Source organism: Neophocaena asiaeorientalis, unplaced genomic scaffold, assembly GCF_003031525.2.
Source record: "Neophocaena asiaeorientalis asiaeorientalis breed wild unplaced genomic scaffold, Neophocaena_asiaeorientalis_V1.1 scaffold1, whole genome shotgun sequence".
Classification (NCBI taxonomy): domain Eukaryota; kingdom Metazoa; phylum Chordata; class Mammalia; order Artiodactyla; family Phocoenidae; genus Neophocaena; species Neophocaena asiaeorientalis.
In genome coordinates, this window is record NW_020171981.1 from 1,539,018 (window position 1) to 1,561,761 (window position 22,744).

At 50.5% G+C, this 22,744-nt stretch overlaps 1 protein-coding gene across 1 annotated transcript; it reads left to right on the top strand.

Annotated features, from left to right (window-relative positions):
• The first annotated feature begins 6,342 nt into the window (after positions 1-6,342).
• Positions 6,343-16,817, top strand: CCR7 (C-C motif chemokine receptor 7). Its single transcript, XM_024745610.1, has 3 exons — positions 6,343-6,401; positions 11,928-11,977; positions 14,804-16,817. The coding sequence occupies exons 1-3, from the start codon at positions 6,392-6,394 to the stop codon at positions 15,881-15,883; spliced, it is 1,140 nt and encodes a 379-aa protein (XP_024601378.1). The 5' UTR covers positions 6,343-6,391; the 3' UTR covers positions 15,884-16,817.
• The last annotated feature ends 5,927 nt before the right edge of the window (positions 16,818-22,744 follow it).

Below are 22,744 nucleotides of genomic sequence, written 5' to 3' on the forward strand. Positions count from 1 at the left end.
CACAGCACAATCTTGTTTCCAAGAAGCACAAAGTCTCTTCTAGAATAGAAAACAGTTCTCATGCTGTTGTTATAAATGCCAATTTGAATGTCCCTGAAGTTAAGTGCTATGAGAGTTGGGAGGAGGGAGGGCAGTGAAGGTGGGCCTGCCTGGGCCTCGAAGGGTGGGATGCAATTTGGAAAATGATACTGGGTTCCTCCTATACCGTCCCTCTCAGAGAGATGGATTGGCTGTGAATAGTTACTAATGGCACGCTAACATGCACAGAGGAAGCTCACAGTGTTGAGAGATACTAGGGAATCCCCACTGTCCTGCTCAGAGACCAGCTGAGAAACTGAAACTGAAGGCCTCCAGCCCAAAGTGTGTAATGTCCGCACGGCCAGCGTTGGAGGGATAAAGAAGGACAGTGAGAGGAGGAAAAGGGTCTGGGGTGGGCACCACGGCTTAGCATCAGGGCGAGGTTGCTGAGGGGATCAGAGTCAGGATGCTTCCTTTCTCTCCGAAGAGCATGGCGCAACTACCACAAAGCTCTCCAGTCCTGCCCTGTATTCTGTGGACTCTCTTGATCTGGGACCTTCTTTGGGGCCTACACTAGGTAGAAAACCAAGAAAATCCCTGAGGATAGCAAGGATTGTCCTGAGAAGGGAGCCTGGAAATTATGTGGTCCGATCCCATTACTTTTCAGGTGGGCATCCAAGACTCAGAGAGAGGAATTGACTTGCCTGAGGTCACATAGTCAGTTCTAGCAGAGGCAAGAGTGGGACACATGTCTTCTGCTTCTAAGCTCAATTTTACTTAGAAGCATCTGGCACACGGAAAAGGGCTTCAGGAGGAAGCTTCTGGAATAGTTCCAAACTGAAGTTGCCCTGCCCTTCCTTACCAACGCCCTACAGAGATGTAACCCCCCAAGAGTCTTTTGCACCTAGTTCAAGAGATTGCCTGTATCCCTAAAAGTAAGCAGGCCCCAAATGCCAACGATGGGAGCAGTCAAAACATTTAGAATGGAAAGAATGTTCCAGTTCCATGAGGGCTTCTCATGCCTCCATTTGGGGAATTTGGAATAACAGAGAGTGGTTAAGCAGTAGACAGGATGCCACAAGAAAGTTCTGCACTTCAGAGTCTCAGATGCTAAAGCTTAGCTATTTCCTAGGCAATCCAATATCCTCACTTCATACTTGGGAAAACTGCAGCCCAGAGTGGGGAAGCAACTTACGCAAGATCATACAGGGAGCTGGTTAAGAGCGAGGCTTACTGCACTACATCCCAACTGAATGTTCTTCAAATCTCTGGGGTGAAGGAAAACTATTCTATCTACTTGTCCATCTGTCTTCCAGCCCTATTCAATCATGGATTTCCTTTCCTTGTGTAAGGTAAAGCATCACATCATGCTTGGTCTTGGTCATAACTGGAGGCAACAGGTATATAATCTAGCCTTAACTTCTTCTGTACAGTAGTCCCCCCTTCTCTGTGGGAGATATAATCCAAGACCCCCAGTGGATGCCTGAAACCACGGATATTACCAAACTCTATATATCATACATACTATCTTTTCCTATACACACATACCTATGATAGAGTTTAATTCATAAATTATAAAGCATATAATTCATAAATTATAAGCATGGGAAGAGATCAATAACAATGACTAATAATAAAATAGAACAATTATAGCAATATACTGTAATAAAAGTTATGTGAAAGTGGCCTCTCTCTCTCTTTCTCTCTCTCAAAATATCTTATTGCTGTGTACTTACCCTCCTTCTTATGATGTGCGATGATAAAATGCCTACATGATGACATGAAGTGGAATGACACGGGCATTGTCACATAGTGTTAGACTGCTACCGATATATCATTGGAATGAGGATCATCAAGCCATAGTCATGTCGATGGTTGGGAATCCCGGGTGGGACGGAGCAGGAGGGTGCAAGATTTCATCACACGACTCAAACTTGTATGCAATTTAAAACTTATGAGTTGTTTATTTCTGGAATTTTCCATTTAATACCTTCAGACCATGCTTGACCATGAATAAATGTAACCACAGAAAGCAAAACCATGGATAAGGGGGACTACTGTACCTTAAACTCCTTGGGAACAGGAATCACCTTCTATCCTTCAGGGTGGAAGCAAAAAGAGACCCACTCTAGATATTTCAGACAAAAGGAATTTAACATAGGGAGCCAGTTATACAAGTGATAGAAGAGCTGAAAAGTCAAACAAGGGTTGGTGAGGCCACCAGAGATTAACAACAGCAAGAGGTTGCCACCATCCCTAGAGCTGGAGAGACACAGGGAAAAGGTAGTGCTACCAGAGCCCAGAAACTAGGGCAGGAGTTGGAGCCAAGGTGGGGGTTACTCATCAGATGCTGGCACCACAGAGGCAGGGGCAGGCTGATGGACTCTGGGGTCGAAAACATGTAGCCATGGCTGGAGATGCCACTGGAAGCAAAGAGAGGAAAGAAGTACCCTAGTGATGAAAAATATATGCAAACAGTCCCCACCCCAAAAATATTGGACAGGCTATGCTAAAGAAAAAATAGACTTTAAGACAAAAATTGTTTATAGACACAAAGGATATGTTATAATGATAAAAGGGTCAATCTATCCAGAAGTCATAACAAATAAACATATATGCATCTAAACAACAGAAGCCATAAACACATGAAGCAAACATTGACAGAAATGAAGAGAGAAATACCCAATTCGACGATCATAGTCAGAGACTTAATACCCTATTTTCAAATAATGGATACAACAACTAGGCAGTAGATCAATAAGAAAATAGAAGAATATTATGAACCAACTGGACCTATCAGCTATCTACAGAATATTCATCCAACAACAGCAGAATACACATTCTTCTTAGGTGCACATGGAACATTTTCCAGGGTAGACCATATGTTAGGACATAAAACAAATCTCAATAAATTTTTTAAAATTGAGATCACACAAAATATATTCTCTAACCACAATCAAAAACAGAAGGAGGGCTTCCCTGGTGGCGCAGTGGTTGAGAGTCGGCCTGCCGATGCAGGGGACACGGGTTCGTGTCCTGGTCCGGGAAGATCCCACATGCCGCGGAGCAGCTAGGCTAGGCCCGTGAGCCATGGCCACTGAGCCTGCGCGTCCGGAGCCTGTGCTCCGCAACGGGAGAGGCCACAACAGTGAGAGGCCCGCGTAACGCAAAAAAAAAATAAGGAAAAAAAAAAAGAAGGAAATTTGAGGAATTCACAAATATGTGGAAATTAAACAAAACACTCCTAAATAACCAATGGGTCAAAGAATAATTTACAAGGGAAGTTGGAAAATACTTTGAGATGAATGAAAATGAAAACACAGCATATAAAAACCTATGGGATGAAGCTGAAGCAGTGCTTAGAGAGAAATTTACAGCTATAAATGCCTATACTAGAAAAAAGGAGAAAGATCTCAAGTAAAGAACCTAACCTTTTACCTTAAGATATCAGGACAAAAGGAGAAAACTAAACCTAAATCAAGCAGAAGGAAGGAGATAACAAAGAGTAGAATGGAAATAAGTGAAATAGAGAATAGGAAAAAAATAGAGAAAATCAATAAAACCAGAAGTTGGTACATTAAAAAGATCTGCAAAATTGACAAACCTTCAACTAGAGTTACCCTGATACCAAAACCACAAAAATCACAAGAATATAAAACTATAGACCAATATCTGCACTAAATATAGATTCAAAAATCCTCGCCAAATCCAGCAACATATAAAAAAAAAATTATACACCATGACCAAGTGATTTATCCCAAGAATTTAAGGTTGGTTCAACATACAAAAATCAATCTGTTATACACCATATTTAATAGAATAAGGACAAAAAATGATCTTTTCAATGGACATAGAAAAGGCATTTGACAAAAATCCAACAAACTAGGAATAGAAGGGAATATACACGATACTCAAAATGAATCAAAGATAAATGTCAGAGATAAAACCCTTAGAAGAAAGCATAAGAATAAATCTTCATGAACAGGAATTAGGCAATGGTTAAATGTGACACAAAAAAGCACAAGTGACAAAAGAAAAATAATTTGACCTCAAAATTTTAAGGTTTTGTGCTTCAAAGGTCACCATCAATAAAGTGAAGGCAATCCACAGAATTGGATAAAATATTTACAGATCATATATCTGATAAAGGACTTGTATCCAGAATATATAAAAAAACTCTTACAACTCAACAGTAAAAAAAAAAACCAATTTAAAAATGGGCAAAGGATTTAAATAGACATTTCTCCAAAGAAAATTTATAAATGGTCAATAAGCACATGAAAAGGTACTCATTATCATTAGTCATTAGGATAATGCAAATTAAAACCACTTAATGCCCACTAGGATGGCTAGAATCAAAAGAAAAAAAAAACAGACAATAACAAATTTTGTTAAGGATGTGGAAACTTCATACATCGCTGATGGGAATGTAAAATGGTGACGCCATTTTGGGAAAAGTTTGACAGTTCCTCCGAATGTTGAACATGTAGTTACCATATGACCTGGCAATTTTCTCCTAGGCATGTATTCTAGAGAAAAAGAAACATATGTCCACACAAAAACTTGTATATGAATGTTCCTAGCAGCATTATTCATCATAGCCAAAAAGTGGAAACAACCCAAATATCTAACTGATGATGGATAAACAAATGGAGTATTGTTTGTATGGATATCATACAATGGAACATTACTGGACCATAAAAAGGAATGAAATATTAATATATACTACAACATGGAAGAACCTTGAAAACATTATGCTAAGTGAAAGAAGCCAGACACAAAGGCCACATATAGTATAATTCTATTTATGTGAAGTGTCCAGAATAGGCAAATCTATAAAGACAGAAAGTAGATTTGTTGTTACCAGGGGCTGGGGGTGGGGTTGGAGGGGATATGGGGAGTCTTCACTAATAAAGAGGAGGGTGTTACAGGGGGGAGTGATTTAAAATGTTCTAGGGGCTTCCCTGGTGTTCCAGGGGGTAAGACTCCACACTCCCAATTCAGGGGGCCTGGGTTCGATCCCAGGTTGGGGAACTAGATCCCGCATGCCACAACTAAGAGTCCGCATGCTGCAACTAGAAGTCCACGTGCCGCAACTAAAAAAACATCCCGCATGCCACAACAAAGATCCCACGTGCCGCAACTAAGACCCAGCGCAGCCTAAATAAATAAATAAATAAACATTTTTTTAAACTAAAAAAGTAAATAAATAAAATAAAATTAAATGTTCTAAAATTGATTTTGGTGACAGCTGTACAACTCTGTGAATATACAACACCACCCAAAAAAACCTGACTGGTACACCTTAAAAGGTTTAGTTAACCTGTGAATTATAACTCAATAAAGTTGTCATTAAAAAAGGAAAGGAAAGGGGCTTCCCTGGTGGCGCAGTGATTGAGAGTCCGCCTGCCGATGCAGGGGACACGGGTTCGTGCCCCGGTCCGGGAAGATCCCACATGCCGCAAAAGGAAAGGAAAAACAAACTTATGGTTACCAAAGGGGAAAGGTAGAGGCAGGGGGAGGGATAAATTAGGAGTGTGGGATTAACATATACATGCTACTATATACAAAATAGATAATCAACAAGGACCTACTGTATAGCACAGGGAACTCAACTCAATCTTCTGTAATAACCTATCTGGGAAAAGAATCTGAAAAAGAATGGACGTATGTATACGTCATCGGCTGTACACCTGAAACTAACACAACGTTGTAAATCAACTCTACTCCAATATAAAAGAAAAACTAAATTTTTAAAAAAAGAAAACAAAATTAAAAAAAAAAAAAAGAAAGAGAAGAGGTGAGGGAAGAGAAAAGAAGGAAGGAGAAAAGAAACATCCCGGCACATCCCTCCCCTTCTACCTTCCATCATCTGTCAGTGCCGCCCATTGACCAAACCTACCCAAAACCCAGAGGGCAAAGTAGTTTGGGAAATGTAGTCCCTTGTGACACTGAGCAGGGCAAAGGAAGGATGGGGGCACATCTCTCACTTATCTCTTGACTCCCTGGCACATGGTACTAGGCTAAAAACATTTGTGGAATCACTGAATGGCCCCTGTTCCCCTGCCTTGGGCTGGGCCCCTAGTCTGCACAGGGGGCTTTTTGAATGTAAATGACCCGATGATTCATGATCCTATGGCCGGTGAGTGGGCCGTCACTCTCTGTCACCTTCTCATACCCCTCATACCCCTATGGTCCCACGAGGCACCTGAGTCCAGACCCTTAGTGGAGCTGGATTGGACGGAGGAGCAGAGGTGGGAGGGGCAGGGAAGAGGGTGGTTCCTCTCACAGCTTAAAAGGGGCTTGTACGACTTCCTCCCCAGACAGAGGCCTGGCACAATCTTCCTGTGTGGTTTCAGCTGCCGAGAGTGTCATGGACCTGGGTGAGTGAGCCTCCCCCGTGTGAGAGAAAGCAGTACCAGCGTCACCTGGACACCCAGGCTGACTTTGTGGGATGGGGATGGAGGGTGGGGGTGGAAGGCCTAGGGGAGCCTCCCAGAGAAGTGAGGTGGCATTGCTGGGAATTAGTGGCTGCTCCCAGAGAGTGCCACCCTGTTCTCCCAGGCATGGAGAGTGCACCTTTCAGACCTGGGGAAGGGGCTAACCATTGGTTCCAGGAAAGATAAGGGGGGTCACATCTTCCAAGAACAGTAGGGACTGCAGAAGGCGGCAGGGCTGGGGTTGGTGGAAATCTGGACAGCACCTGTTCTGTCTCAGCCTGGGGTGATGGGGGAGGCTCTCAGGGACCTGCTTCATCAGGGAAATTTCTCCTTGGAGGGCTCAGGACCCTCCACTCGCCCTCCGATTCCCACCTTTCTCCCAGGCTAAATAGGGATGAGAATGTCTGCTCTTTTAAGGTTATAACAAGGAGCAGATTAAAGGCAAGTGCATTGTGTAAATGACACTACACACAACGCAATGCACGCTGTGCTTATTGTCTGTCTGCTGCACATCCCACAGGCAAGCTGTTGCCTCTTGCTGGTTAAATGTTGGGTGGACAACACTAAATGAGACCACAAGGAGCCTTCAGCTGGGAGAAGTCACAGCCAGGGCTTCCAGCACAGCCCCCAGCCTCACTTAATCACTTTTTCTACCCAGGAAAATGATTCATCCCTTTCAAAAGTCTAATCTCGGTCTTAACCAGAGGGAGTCCAAGGGAAGCCCCGAGGAGGTTCTGGGAGTGTTTATCTAGCTCCAGAGACCCCATTTATAAATCTGAGCTGAGGAGTCAGACCCGCCTGAGGCTACGAAGGCCGGGTTCTCACCGGCAAACAGAGCACCACGGCAGCCTCAAAGCCGCAAGGGGTTGGCTTTAAAAAGTGAAGGTTCCCGTTCACTCTCTGCTGTCCTCATAACCCGACCCACCACACCACAGCCTCTTGCCTTCATGTCTGCTTTTTCCACCCACCCAGAACCCTGGGTGGACCCAGCAAACAGATCTTAAAGGGCTAAAGTGGCCGTCCCACACACCGACTGAGAACCCCTGGAAGCCAGGGTCTGATTCTTGCACCTCTGATTCCCAGGTGCTTTGGGGGTATGAGCAGAAAATGTTTGTGGAATGAATGAGTGAATGAATGAATGGCATCAAGAACTCTGATTTCAGTTTTTAAAAATCTCTTCCGGGCTTCCCTGGTGGCGCAGTGGTTGAGAGTCCGCCTGCCGATGCAGGGGACACGGGTTCGTGCCCCGGTCCGGGAAGATCCCACATGCCGCGGAGCGGCTGGGCCCGTGAGCCATGGCCGCTGAGCCTGCGCGTCCGGAGCCTGTGCTCCGCAATGGGAGAGGCCACAACAGTGAGAGGCCCGCGTACCGCAAAAAAAAAAAAATTCTCTTTCAACTTCCCCTCCTCCCAGCAGCCTGCCGTCTAATCCCACTCCCCAGACAACCAGCCCCACTAACCACCGTCCCAGAATGCAGCCCTCATCCCCTGGAGACCCCAATCCTGCCTCTTGGTTTGACCTCTGTGAAGGAAACCAAGCAGGTCCCCGTGGTGCGCTGGTAAAGGCTAGAGAACCGGCTCCCCAGAGCAGACTCTGACATGTAGTGCTTGTCAATTTCCATAGTGTAAAGTCTTCCACCATAGCTGACTTCAAGCCGTCAGCCGATTTCAAGCCATGAAATGACTGAGCACAGAGTCGGAGAGATGTGTACACCACTGGCTCGATGAGCCCTCAAGAGCAGCCCCAGCACAGCACGGGGCAGGGGGGTCTCCTCCCAGGACTAGGTTTGGGGGTGCTAGACTCACAGGTGTTAATGCAGGGAGGGAGGTCCCTTTAATGCAGGAAACCTCTGATGCAGGAAAAGGGATGTTCTTACTGCCTCACTCAATTCAAGAAAGCCCCAACGGCTGGCCAAGCCCTAAATACTGGTAGGAGGGGACACCACTGAGACATTTTGCTCAGATCAGACTCCAGGCCGTTGGTAGGACGGGTGGGCCACGAAGGATCTGTTTCTCTCTCTTTGTCAGCCCAGCAGGGAGCCCAAGGTGGGTGAGGGGCAAAGTTTCTGTTACACAAAATGAAAACGCCGAACCTGGGCTGAGTTGGCCTTTTTCATGATTTGAATGAGCAGCCCCAAGACACCTTCCCCATCTTCAAGAAGTGGGGCCTAAGACTTCGGTTAGAATTTTCCAAAGCAGAGAAGAGAAAAATGAGCTGTTAAGATACTCATCTCTCACAGCTCAGCCAGAGATGGCGGCAGATGGGGATGCTAAAGAGATTCAGGGCCAATCCCTCCTGGCCTTTGGGGAGCCTGGCTGGGGAGGAGGGGAACCCTGCAGCCTGGGGGAGCTGTTGGGAAATCTCTCCTCTTTGCTTGGTACTTTCAGTCAACTGTCATTGATGGAGGAATTCAGGCAGGACCAGTCTGGTGGGGGAGGGACACATATGTCAATAAGCCACCGCAAGAGAGGGAGAGAGAGTGCTGATGGGCTAAGAGCAGGGCGATTGTGAAATCTAAAAAAACGAACAATGAATGTGAGTCAGGGGAGCATTTAAGTTGGGTTTTGCAGGATGTGTAGGAGTTATCAAACCAGAAAACAAGGAGCAAGGGGTCCAGGATGCGGCAGGGATAGCAGACTCAATGGCTCAATTGTAAATGAGGGAATGGGAGTAGATGTAGCAAGTGGAGGGCAGTGAAGTGATTCAGAGGGTACAAGCCCCACCTAAAGGTATCCAAATCCAATTTTTTGCGAACTCCATGTAGCCAAAGAGAATATCCTGGAGATTCAGCCTGCAGGCTCCCAGCTGGTCAGCTCTGACAAAAGCTAATAGAGACAAGAAAGAAGCAAGTTGAGGAGGGTGTAAAGGACCTGGCCGTGCCAAGGAGGAAGGGAGAAAGGGAGGCAGGAGGGACAGGCAAGGGCCAATCTTTAAGATTCCGTGTGGCACTGCTAAAAATTTGGGCTTTTTGATGAAAGCAATGGGGCGCCAATGAAGATTTTTCTTTTTCAATTATGTGAGTTAAATAACGTGATCTGTGTTTCAGAGGAGCTCCGTGGCAGCAAAGCCTTATGTTGGGGTAGAAGGGCGGGGCAGATCTGAGATGTTAGGAAGTGGAAGCAGCAGAACTGGGTGGCCAATGCTCACTCTTCTCCAATGGGATGGAGGGGAGTGAGGATTCCCTTTATGCTCCACAGAGGTCTCTATACACAGCAGCCTCAACAGAAAGGAAGTAATGAGAGCTCATTAAAAAAATCTCAGATCCATCTCTTAGCAGCTGTGTGACCCCAGACAGGTGACCTAACCTCTCTGAGCCTCTATTTTCCGGAATATGGAATGAGCCTCACAAGGGGTAACTCACAGGATGTTAGGAGGGAGAGGAACATAAAGCCTGAGAGGCAGCATTGAAGAGCATTTAGGAGTGTGGTTTCTGAAGTCAGATGGATTCAAAGCCCAGCTCCACTACCAGATGGTTGTGTGACTCTGGGAAAGTTACTCATCTCTAGTTTCTCTCACTGGGAGCTAAGGTTGGAGTTCTAGGGAATTTCCTTTTCGTTGTGATCATTACTAGAAACTCAAGAACTCAGAAAATACCCAACACATAAGTCAACCACTCCTCAGCCCTTGAGATTCCCAACTTCTCTGGTCCCACTCAAGCTGCTGCCCAAAGCGAGTTACTTTATGACTTTGTAACAGACAGAAGTAAACTGAGTCAAGGCTGTTGACCAGGCGGCCTCTGCCACACACCTGAGTACCCCTAAGTTCCTGTTTGGTCACCTTTCTTGAAAACGACCTATTCTGGTCCTAGAAGATCCCTGCTCGACGACCCTCTCCAACACACCCGGAAGGAGACCTCACATACACACACCCTCCAGCCCTCCCTCCATACCCCTCCCCCAGCCAGTGGCAGAAGGACTGAGACGGGGCCAGGAAAGGGGGTTGATGGAGTGAACTAGAAACACAACTCATGCTCCTCGTATTTCACCGTTGTGACATCAAAACCTTGAGGTTTCTCAGTTCTCACTGACAGTCAGAGCAGGCTTTCTCTAGAGTAACCGAAAGACGTGTATGTGTTTAAAGAAACCTCGAGCGCTTCACATCAAAATGAGTCAACGCAGGAAGGGCAGCTCATTGGACCATGAAGAGAGTGTGCTTAAGGGTAGAGATGTGGACTCAAACTCAAGCTCAGGGGCTCACGGGTCAATTTGGCAAGGAAGGGGAATGAGAGAGGGGAGCCATGATGTTGTACAGAGATCCATTCCCACCCAGGACTGCAAATACTCAGGTGCAAGCTGGGGACAACGGGACAGTGGATGCCTGTCCCCAGAAACAGAAGACACAACTAGAAAGCCAGGTCCAAGTAAACAGTGGAAGGCTTGACTGCCACGCTCGGCATCAGGGCGTCATCCTTAGGGCTGCGTAGAGAGGTCCTTGGGGCTGGGTAGAGAGGTCCTAATTTAGGAAGAGGGCAGAGTGGGGGTCGGCATCAGAGCTATGCTTTAGGAAGACGCAGCTAGCAGTAGCATTCAGTATAACTTGGGAGAAATGCCTGTTTATTTATGTGGCTCGATGCCCTTCTTCCTTCCCCTAAGACTCCCCCAAGCCCAGAATCCCTGCCCTAGGCACGCTCCCTGGAGCACAATGCCAATTTGGGTGTCGTGCCACAAAATTTCCAGCAGGTGGCGCTGTGGCCAAGCACACAGACTCGCTGAGCCTGTGATGTTGCCTCTAGGAGGAAGCAGAATCCCTTGTTCGCCGGAGGGAGGCCCCCAGCCTCCAGAAGGTGCTAGAAGCAGGATCCCAAGGATCTGCTAGAAGCAGGATCCCAAGATCAGGAGGATCTACTGACCCTCCTGAGACTGGAGGTGCGGTGGACCAACAAGTCCTGCCTTGTAGTCATTCCCGGCATCACAGTTACTGACTCTTTCCTGTGGTCTGGTCCAGTTAGGGGAAGGGAGGCTACAAAGGTGAAGAGGGCACAGCTCCCAGACTGTTAAGTGAGATACGATTTCTATATAAACCACCCTATGATCTGTCCCCCCTGCTCAGCGTTTGGAGAAAATAAGTTCCAGTTCCAGCCCTCGGCTCAGCCACAAAGCAGGACTGAGCAGCCAGGGCCCACATCAGGCCTTGTGAGAACCTGGGGCCTCAGCCTGCCGTTCAGCCTTGAGGGGTGGTCTGGGCCAAGATGGACTTTCCAATTCCAGAAGAGGCCCTGAAGGGCCAAGAAGAGGGGAGGGGCTGCCCTACATTCCGATCCCGCCCCTTTCTGGGACCCCTTATGGAGGGGAGGCGGGGAGGGCAGTGAGGCTGGGCAGCTGGCCAGGTGCTCCAAGGCACAATCTGGTTCTCATGTTCTCAAACATGGTGTCTGGAGAATATGATGAAAGTCCCCTGGCTTTGTGGCTTTCTGTCATAACAAAGAGCCATCCCTGCCAAGCAATAACTTTCTCACCTTGTCTCCTGCAGGGAAGCCAATGAAGAGTGTACTGGTGGTGGCCCTGCTCGTCATCTTCCAGGTAGGTGTCCCACCAAGAAAAGCTCCGTTCCCTCTCCCATACGCCCCTCCCCGAGCCTGGTCCTTCCAAAGCCCAAGCCCTGGGTTCTGGTGGAGACGCTGGGCATTTGCCAGAAAGACCCAGACACAAATTTGTCATTCGTTAAGCTGATGGCCACCCCTCCTCTCCATCTGCTGAGTGACCCTAGAAAGCCACGGATGTTCTCCGACATTCCTTTACTCCATTTCCATTAAAACATGGGAGAAAGCAAGTTACCCCACCTTCCCCACCCCACTTCCAATATCCCCATCCCGGAGACAGAAAGATGGACTCCTGAGTTCTTGGAGAGAGTTCTTTGCTTTGCAAAAAGGTTCCTGGGTTTTGCACATATGTGTCCACGCCCACACATGTAAATCTTCATATGTGAGCTGAGAAAAGAACCCGTGGCCTGGTGGCTGGTAACTATCCTATCGCCCCAAACCTGTCTCCCTCCTCCACCCTCCAGCCAAAGGCTCCCCTTGAAGCCCCAGTTCCCTTCTGTGAAATAGAGACTGGCCTGAGCCTCACTATGGGGGAGGATGGAAGCACATCCTTTAGAGGGGCCCAGAGCGCTGTAGGAGCAAAGATCCCCAGTTTACAGGTTTCAGCGTCTCAACCCCAGCTGTGGAGACAGAAAATCTGTGCCCAATCAAGTGCCGGAGTTAGAAGAAACTAACTCGTGAAGTCGACTCTCCCCCGTTTGCTGGGGTTGGGAGCTCTCTTGGAGGGGGAGGGGGGGCTGAGGTAGGAGCTGGAGAGGCAGCACTTCAGAATTTGGCTCTTGCCCAGGTCTGGAGGCCAAAGGGGCAGCTTTCCAGGAGCTCCGGCCAGAGGCAGGCCCCAAGTTGGGCACTGTTCCCGAAACCCCATCCCAGAGGCCCCCTGGAGCTTGGGCTGTAGCCCACAGCTTGGCGCCCTTCCCCAGCACCACTCCCTCCCCTCTCTCTCCCCTGTTTCCAGGACTCCGGAGGGGCTGGAAGGTTGGGGAGGGGATAAGGGACAGCTGGGCGAATCCTTCTCTTTACTTGAGGGGATGGATTCCGCTCAGATGGGGCAGGATGTGGTGGGGCTTGGGGCTGCAGAGACACATCAAGCCTGGTGGCCCCTGGTACAGGGGGCGGATACTAAGCAGGGAAAGAGAAGGCAGAATGGGGTGGTGGGGAACACAGGTCACCACCTGTGGCTGGGTATACTGCCCTCCAAGGCCCAGAGCCCCCTTATGTCCAGGAACCCTGGACCTGAGGCCTTGGACATTATCCTGGGCGGCCAAGGGCAGCCAGCCTCTTCCAGGCCTCCCAGGCTGCAATCATGCCCGGAAAAGAGAAAAGTGGTTGCCACTGACTTTTCTTCTCAAGATAGCAATGCCCAAAAAAGCTCCTGGGCGTGATTTGGTCCTTGCCCTGTTGCCAAGCAGAATAGCAATGAATCCAGAATTTGGAAGTGAGAAAGAGACAGGATTCAGGGAAGTCAGGAGACTGGGTTCCCCTTCTGGCTGAGCAACCTTGAACAAGCCACATCGCTTCTCCAAGAGCCCCTCTTTCCTCATCTCTACACTCCCTCCAGTTCCCCAATTGCACGAAAATCCGTCATGTCGAGCTGCCCAGGGCCCCATTCCCAGAGGAGGGACCAGGAGCTTCCTGAGGCAGTCTTCCAGCCCAGCTCCCAGCCCCGCACGGCTTAGCCAGCCCGAGTGCCCTCCTTCATTGATAAAATCACAGCAGGCTGCCTGAACCTTCACCCTGCCTCGCAGATAGGCTAAAAAAAGCCCTGAGCAGCTGAGCCCTGCTGACTGGGATCTGCCAGAAGATACAGCAAGGAAGAAAGAGGAGAGAGGTGCGGGGAGAGGGTTCGAGGATGGAGGGAGGGTGGAGACAGGGCCATGCTTCCTTCCTGGGCCCGAGAGGACTCAGTCACGGCTGAGGCTGTGGCCCCACCATCCACTTGGGCCTGCATCACCTGAGCTTCTGCCTCATGCTGGGTGCTGTTTCCCGGGCCGCACGGATCCATAAGTCTTCAAGTCACTGACCACCCCTGATCACGGCAGCTTGCCCCAAACCAGGGCTTTCTGGCCTCTTAATAGAGTTTTGCCTTCCTCTCTTCTCACTCCGGCCCTCCTCAACCTTAGCCCAAGTGGATTTTCCCTCAAAAACTGGAGTATTTTTGTAGGCCCCCTCCCCTGGAAAGTTCTTTCTACCAGGTTCCAAAGGAGGCTCAAAAAGAAAGACACACGACCCCACTTTCCTGGAGTTTCCAATGGGCAAAATAAAACCTCCATGGAGACGAAATGATGCCAGAATCGAGTTAGGACCCTCACAACAACCATGTGGAGGAGATAGTATTCATCTCCATTTCACAGATGAGAAAACTGAGTCTTAGGGAGAATGGAATGTATTTAACAAGCCCAAGGCTCATTTGGCCCCAAAGCCCAGACTATTTCTAGTCCACCGTTAACACCTGTTAAGGTCAAGTCTCTCAGAAGAGTTGGCAAAATCAGACACTTGCTCCTTATTAGAAAGGCAGAATCCCAGGCTCCACCCCAGCCCACTAAATCATCTGAACAAGATCCCCCAGTTCATGTGCATGTTAAAATATGAGAAGCACTGATTTCAAATGAAAGGAACACCCGGAAAGTTTAGAAAAACAGATTCCTGGGCCCCAGCCCCTGAGATTCTGGTTCAGTGGGTCTCACACGGGGTCCGAGAATTTGCAGGTGATGCTAACTGCGCCTGAAACCACTGCTCTGGCCAATCCCACAGCAGTGAGATTGAGACCCACTCAGCTAAGCTGGATCGTGTTCCCTCCCCACAGGTGTGCCTGTGCCAGGATGAGGTCACGGACGATTACGTCGGAGACAACACCACAGTGGACTACACGCTGTACGAGTCCGTGTGCTTCAAGAAGGACGTGCGGAACTTTAAAGCCTGGTTCCTCCCGGTCATGTACTCCATCATTTGCTTCATGGGCCTGCTGGGCAACGGGCTGGTCATGCTGACCTACATCTATTTCAAGAGGCTCAAGACCATGACCGATACCTACCTGCTCAACCTGGCCGTGGCGGACATCCTCTTCCTCCTGACCCTTCCCTTCTGGGCGTACAGCGCGGCCAAGTCCTGGGTCTTCGGGGTCCACGTTTGCAAGCTCATCTTTGGCATCTACAAGATTAGCTTCTTCAGCGGCATGCTTCTGCTTCTATGCATCAGCATCGACCGCTATGTCGCCATCGTCCAGGCCGTCTCGGCCCACCGCCACCGTGCCCGCGTCCTTCTCATCAGCAAGCTCTCCTGCGTGGGCATCTGGCTGTTGGCCGTGGTGCTCTCCAGCCCAGAGCTGCTGTACAGCGGCATTCAGAGGAGCAGCACTGAGCCAGCACTGCGGTGCTCCCTCATCACCGAGCGCGTGGAGGCCCTGATCACCATCCGGGTGGCCCAGATGGTGGTAGGCTTTCTGATCCCCCTGGTGGCCATGAGCTTCTGCTACCTCCTCATCATCCGCACCCTGCTCCAGGCGCGCAACTTCGAGCGCAACAAGGCCATCAAGGTGATCATTGCCGTGGTCGTGGTCTTCGTAGCCTTCCAGCTGCCCTACAACGGGGTGGTCCTGGCCCAGACGGTGGCCAACTTCAACATCACCGGCGGCACCAGCTGCGAACTCAGCAAGCAGCTCAACATCGCCTACGATGTCACCTACAGCCTGGCCTGCATCCGCTGCTGTGTCAACCCTTTCTTGTACGCCTTCATCGGCGTCAAGTTCCGCAGCGACCTCTTCAAGCTCTTCAAGGACCTAGGCTGCCTCAGCCAGGAGCGGCTCCGTCAGTGGTCCGCCTGCCGGCACGCCCGGCGGTCCTCCATGAGCGTGGAGGCTGAGACCACCACCACCTTCTCTCCGTAGGAGGCTCCTTTGCCTGGACTAAGAGGGACGTCTCCCGGGGCCCCTCAGACTGGGGGCAGATGAACCAACAGCTGCTGAGGGAAAGGCCGTTCTGGCCATTGAGTTTTATCTCGTGGTGAAAACCCAAGCCACAGAAGACAGATGAAACCCAACCCTAGCTAGCTACCTCAACCAAGGCTGCAAAGAGACGTGGTTGATAAGCTATCCCAGATCCTGCAACACTCCGAAACCAAGGCCATTGTCCCCCAAACCCCAAACGAGAGGTGAAAGTCAAGAAGCGGTTCACACCTCCTGGAGTGAAAGGGCAGAGGCATCGGTGAGATCTAGGGTGGTGGAAGAGGCCTGGCCATTGTTCCCATCAATCTTCTAGAAAGAAGTCCTCCCTGAGACTCAGGGTGAGGGCTTCCAGAAAGCAAGGCTTTGTCCCCAAGACCAGAGACAGTGGGGCAACTTCTCACCTGTGCAGGGGAAGGGGGATGCCAGTGGGTCAAACTAACGCTCTGAATCCCTCCCTCCATCTCTCTTTTCTCCTGTCATCTGAGCCAGCGAGAAACGGCAGCTTCCATGGCCCCTCACCAGCCACCTTTCCTCAGGCTCTCCACGCTGAAGAGGTGTGGTGTTTCCCACAGGCCAGGCCTGGCCACAGCCATTTTCCCAGCCAGGGCGCTGGGGCAGGGATGACTCGTGGCTGGCCCTTCTCAGGTCTCAGCTCTGCTAGGAAGCAGGGAGAAGGCAGGGAGAAAGTTTAGGGGCCAGGGGTGGGTACGACGCTGGCTGCCGCCAGCCAATGAGCTCCTTCTTTGTTCTTTGCCACGGGGACAAAAATCTCTCATCCTGTTCTGCTTTCAATTCATTAAGAGAGCACATTTTACTCATACACAAATAAAAGTTTTCCCTTGAGGAAACAACAGCTTGAAAAGAAAGGGAAAAAAAATTCTTGGTAAATGGCAAATGAGTGTGTTCTTGTTTTGCAAACCCCACGCCCCACCTGACCACCCCCATCCCTTTCCTCCCCCAGGCTTCATTGTTCAGAGATGCTCAGAGCCACGAGGTCTGCTGAGCTATGCTCCGAGCCCTTCCAATGACACAGGCCCACGAGGCTGAACAAGGCAGGAGGGGCAGAAGGGCAGGGTGTCCAGCTTGCAAACACCCTTCTGGAGCTCACAGGATGGGACCCAAGCCTGTGAGGTCAGCAGTGACCCAGAGACACGGTCTGAGCTGAGCTTTAGAAAGAACCAAGTTATCTCTTTAACCTCTATGGCTGGGAACTCTCCCTGACCCTTAGCAGCATTTACACACTGTCCTGTTCATCTGTCCCCACTCAGTCTGGAACTGGAGCCCCTGACCCTTGGTCAGTCCCCCTGAGCTCCCAAAACTGGTGTTTAGAGGGAGGGCCTCTCCCTGACACCCATCTACCATGGCATCCTGGATCCAGGGGGCTTGGGATGGGACCTGTATGATAGGCTGCACCCTTTGCCGGATGCTTAATCACCAGGTCGGCCCTTGACCCTCCCTGGCCGCTACTGCAGCAACGGCCTTCTGTGGTGTGGACACCCATCCCGGAGGGGCGTGGATGGAGGAACAGCCACTGTCCCCACCACAGGCCCAGGATCCATGTCACTGGGTGCCCTGATGCCTGCCCAGTCCCCGACTTGTCCAAGCCAGAGAGGTTAGTCCAACCTGTGATGTAAGAGGAGGTTTCTGAAGGGCCCAGCACTGCAATAACTCAGGGTCTGCAGGTGGGAGGGAGCTGAGACACTCGTGAAAAGGTGATTGCATCCATTTTCTGAAGTGAAAAGAGCCTCACTGGAAATGGAGCCCGCCTGAAAATGAAGCCCATTCTCTCATCTCATAAGCACGTTACCCTCATCCACGGGATGCACTGGGCTCAGGCAGGGAACCAGCGCCCTGAGAAGGATGAGGCTGGCACGTGGGGCAACGGCACCTGCAGCCACTTTAATATTAATAGGATCCGCTGCTCGTGGGCCGTGCACGAGCCGTGGGGCGCGAGGGGTGACCCCAGCATGCCTGGGGCCCTGAGGGGAACGTGCCCGGTGTGTGTGGGTATAGGGGCCGCTGGTATGCACAACCTCATGAGCTTCCGGGTGGGAAGGCGATCCTTCTCCGTTCCTGAAGGGAGGAACGTAACAGAGCAGCCATGAGCAGGACGCCAGGCCAACCGCACAAACATGCCACCTCAACTTCAAATACATTTTTTTATAATAACTGGACACCTCCAAGTATTTACAAAACCCCCAGCAATGTTCATTCCCCAAAGTGCTGTATCTCAGAAGCTCTGACCTTGGCTCACTGCTGGCCTGGTCCCTGCTCCCTTGCCCAATGCTGTCATGTGCCTACCCTGAGCTCAGGGGCGCCCTGGGAAGAAGGAAGAGACTCACTGGGGAGCCCCCAGGGCCTCTCTCTCTCTCTCTCTCTCTCTCATCTGCCTCATACAACTGGCCCACCTTCCCGGGGTTCATGGCCCCACGGCCCCTCCGAATTTCCCCTTCTTTCCATCACCAGCCCCTCGTCCCCTCTTCCTCCCCAGGCTATAACCTCAGGCTACAAATCTGCCCTCGTAGCCAAAAGGCCCACATCTCTCGAATCATGGACTAGTGGAGCTGCAAGGAACCTCAAAGATCAGCTGGTCCAACCCCCCACTCATTCTCTAGTTGGGGAAAATGAGGTCCAGGGGCAGGAGCTGACTTGTCTAAAGAGACATTGCAACATGGGGATAATGGATAAACTTGCTTTGGGGGCCTAAGGATCTGGCAAGAATGCAGGAGGCGGGCGGGGGAGAGCAGAGGCTCTGGAGCCCGGCCGACTTGGAATCTCATCTCTGCTGCTTCCCAGCTGTGTGACCTTCAGCTGTTGCTCAACTGCTCTGAGTCTCAGATTTCTCAACTGCAAAACGGAGATGATCTGGCAAACATTTAGCACAATGCCTGGAATGTTGAGTGCAGTGCGAGAAGCACAGATTCTGCAGGCAGATTGCCTGGTTTGAATCTCAGCTGCACTACCTGGGCTGGTTACTTAGTCTCTCTGTGCCTCGGTTTCCTAATCTGTATAATGGCAATGATCATAATACCTACCTCCTAGGATTGCTGTGAGGGGTAAATGAATTCCTATATGCAAAATGCTTAGAAATCCTTACCAAAGTGTTGTTGAGATGTTTAACAAAAGGTAGCCTAAAAAAGTTGCTAACCACAAGGAAACCAAATTCATTTCCATCCCCATACAATTTTTTTTTATTGGAGTATGATTGCTTTACAATGTTGTGTTAGTTTCTGCTGTACAATGAAGTGAATCAGGTACTATATGTATACCTATATCCCCTCCGTTTGGACCTCCCTCCCACCTCCCCCCGCACCAATCCCACTCATCTAGGTCATCACAGAGCACTGAGCTGAGCTTCCTGTGTTTTAAGCTGGAGGGCAACTTTTAAATTAGTCTCTGCTTCCCTCCCATTGTACAGGTGAGTCTACCGAGGCTCAGAGAGGGAAAGGACTTGCCTGAGATCTCCCACGAGCTCTAGGCAATGCTAAAACGTGAACCCTGTTCCCGAGCTTCCATCCAGAGCTCTTGTCCCAGCCCTCCCACACTCACTTGCCACATCCACCCTGGCACACACTAGCCTCATCCCAGACCATCCAGCTCATCTCTGGCAGGCACTGTCCCTCTTGTCCTTGTTCTCCTTAAAGAGAACCTTCCCTCCCCACCTTCAGTAGTTCCCGTCCTTGACATTGGGCCAGGGAGAATGACATGCAAAAGAAATATGGTAGCAGGTCCAAAGGAAATCCGGCAACTGATCTTTTTTAAGAAAGGATCCTCTCTGGGAGTTAGGTTCTCAGTTGCATTTCTGTGTTGAGCGTGAACAGTTGGAGGGAGAAAAACTGGCCTCTGGGGGTGGGGGTTAAGACCTGTGAGATGGGGAGGGAGCAACTCTGAGTGGTGAGCAGAAGGCAGGGGAAGGACGGGAGGGGTGGGTCCTAAGGATGACACAGCTGGGGGCCAGACTTGCAGAGTATTCTCAGTGTGTAGAAAGATGTCCCCACCTACACACACACACACACACACACACACACACACACACACACACAACGTGCCCACATTTCCCCGGGGTTTCCCCATCTCAGGTGGGGAGGAAGGGGCTATATTAGTCTTAGAGACAGGGGGACCCACGGCCTTCTTTGCCAGGAGGGGGGTAGAAATGGCCCAGTTTCCATGGTCTAAGTCTGTAGAGAAACCTCGGGGAGAAAAGGAGGGGGGATCACTCCCTTAACTCAAAAGAGCAACCCTGTCAGCCCTCCTAGCCCCCATCCCATGGGAGAGGCACTGCAGGAAGTAGAGGCTTCATCTCACACACACACACACACACACACACACGCACACAAGCATGCACAGACACACAAGCCACACACACACCCCAACCCCACACCATCACCACCACCCTGTCATTTGTCTTGTCTCAGGCCCGGAAAGAGACACAGACAAGGGGTCCACTGCAGAGAAGAGTCAGAGACCTCTCTCACCAGCCAGAGCAGCTTTAGACTAAGAATGAATCAAACTGGTCTCATCCAGACTCAGACATGAGGGGATGTGAATTCTCCCTCGGGCTCTTCTGTGTGCATGCGAGCGTCTGCGTGTGTGTCTCAATTCCGACTTCTCAGTGGCTGTCAGTTCTCTCCCTCCCACATTCACTTTGAAGGTGGATAAAACCTTATTTCTGTCTATTGTTCATCAACCCCAGGGAATTCACTTGCTGGGCTGTTCTATGCGTCACTACACTGTGTGGCCTCTGGGTTCTCATCTCTGGGTAAATAAACATCTCCCTTCAGGGCAGGGTGGGGGGTAGGCCTTGCCCGGTGCTGAGGGCCCCATTCCCTCTCGGGCCAGTAGGTCCCAAGGTCAGACAGCAAGAGGGCAAGAGGACAGGTGAGGAAACACATCTGGTCCCAGAGTCCTCCCGAGCCTGGCTCAGAACTTGCTTAGGACAGAAAAGCTGATCATTGTTCTAAGTAAATATCTGACATTGTGAAGTTCAACAGATGCCGCAGATGAAATGCCCCCAAACTCTTTCCCAATGTTTACAAAGAGGCCTGGGAACGCGTGCACATTTATCTTGTATGGTTTATGCAAACCTCACTCGGTGCCGAGCAGAAACACGATCACATGCAAAGGCTGAAGGGTGCGTTCTTCTTCCCCGGCTGGGGCTGTTCGGGGGGTGTGGCCAAAGGCCTGTGGTCAAGCCGGGCACCAAGAGTCACCCGCAGTGGCACCACCACTGCCTCCTGCCCATCCTCGCTGACAGCTGACTCCCCAGGCACCACCCCTCTTTCCACCTGCTCTGCTCACCTCCGTTTCAGAGATGCTCACCTGCCCATGCAGTGCTGCTGGCAACCTCTGGACTCGGGAGTCCAGGGAAAGGGGAGCAGGGAGAAGGACGGGGCCTGGGCGGTTCACAGACACATCCCTCTGCCTACACCTCCCAGAGCAAGACCCACCTGGAATCCTCCAATCCCGTCAAGGGCAGAACTCGGATAGTTGTCCAAGAGCTACACCTGCTCTGCCCTCAGCCTCCTTCTTAGTTACCCTACTTGCACCCAGGTCCCCTTACCCCCGAACCTGGGGAGGCCATGGACTACTTTGGAGCTTGTGACTCTGGGAGACTCAGACAGAGCCTGGGTGACAGTGGGTGTAGGAGGGGAGGGTCATGCAAGGGATTGCAGGAAACAAGGAGCCTCGGGGTGGAAGAGACCTCGAGGAAGGGGAGGGGGGCCTAACATAGGAGGGGAGACGGGCTCACATGTACTGTGTGCCTATGATGTGCCGGGACTGTGCTAGGTATACCGCCTCCTGCTGAATCCTTATGACAAGAGGTGAGGAAAGTGAGGCTTAGAGAACTTGTGTAACTTACCTGAGGTAACGCAGCTAGCAAGAATAGTTACAACCTTATTAGGATTTTATCGTATGCTACACACTGTACCAACCGTCACATCTTATCCCATTTAATCCTCACCACAACCCTACTCGAGTCCCATTTTACAGAAGAGGAAACTGAGGCTCAGAGAGGTTAAGTAACTTTGTCAATGTCACACAGCTACCATGTGATAAAGCTACTAAGTGAATTCAACCAGTTCTAGCTGGCCTTCCAAGCCCGCACTCTTGCCACTCCAACTCCACTGACCAACTAAATAGCTCTTTATTCGTCACCAAATATATACAGAGCCCCTACTTCGTGCCAGTCATTGTGCTGAGTGCCTTCAACACAGTGGATGCAGAGCACTGACCCAGAAAGAGGGAGAATCAAATGACAAAGACACAGCCCGCTCTGCCCAAAGGGATGTAACCCCACAGCTGGGCAGCAGCCAGGTCTTTGCTGCCCCCTGTGAGTTTTGTCTCCCCTTGTCTCCTCCGGGCCCTGCTTTCCCCACAGACTTCCTCCACAGGCTAATCCTGCAGGGCTGTATGCTTGGGAGGCTCACTGGGCGACACTGGCAGGTCATCTCCCCTCTCTGGGCGTCCATCTCCTTAGCTGTGAGATGAGGGAGCCGGACTAAATGGGTGGGGTCAGCCAGCAGGGCTCTGGGCACGCTGATGCCTGGAAGAGGTGCAGAGTGGATGGGTGAGGGGGCTGAGGAAGCTGCCCCACCCCCAGCTGTGGTTTCTGGTGGGGCCACCTTGGCAGCAGGTGGAGGGAAGTGCTTGTCACCCATCCAACAAAGACAGTAAAACAAAAGCCTCCCGGGGCACTGTGGGAGCAGGCGGCCAAAGCGCCAAAAATAAAACACACACCTTTCCTTTGATAGACCCAAGCTGAGGAGGGGCCTGGCCTGGGGGTTGCAAGGAAAGAGCTCAGAT

Coding starts and splice junctions, on each gene's coding strand:
- CCR7 (XM_024745610.1), top strand. Junction 11,978..14,803: donor CCCTGCTCGTCATCTTCCAG/GTAGGTGTCCCA, acceptor CCCTCCCCACAG/GTGTGCCTGTGCCAGGATGA.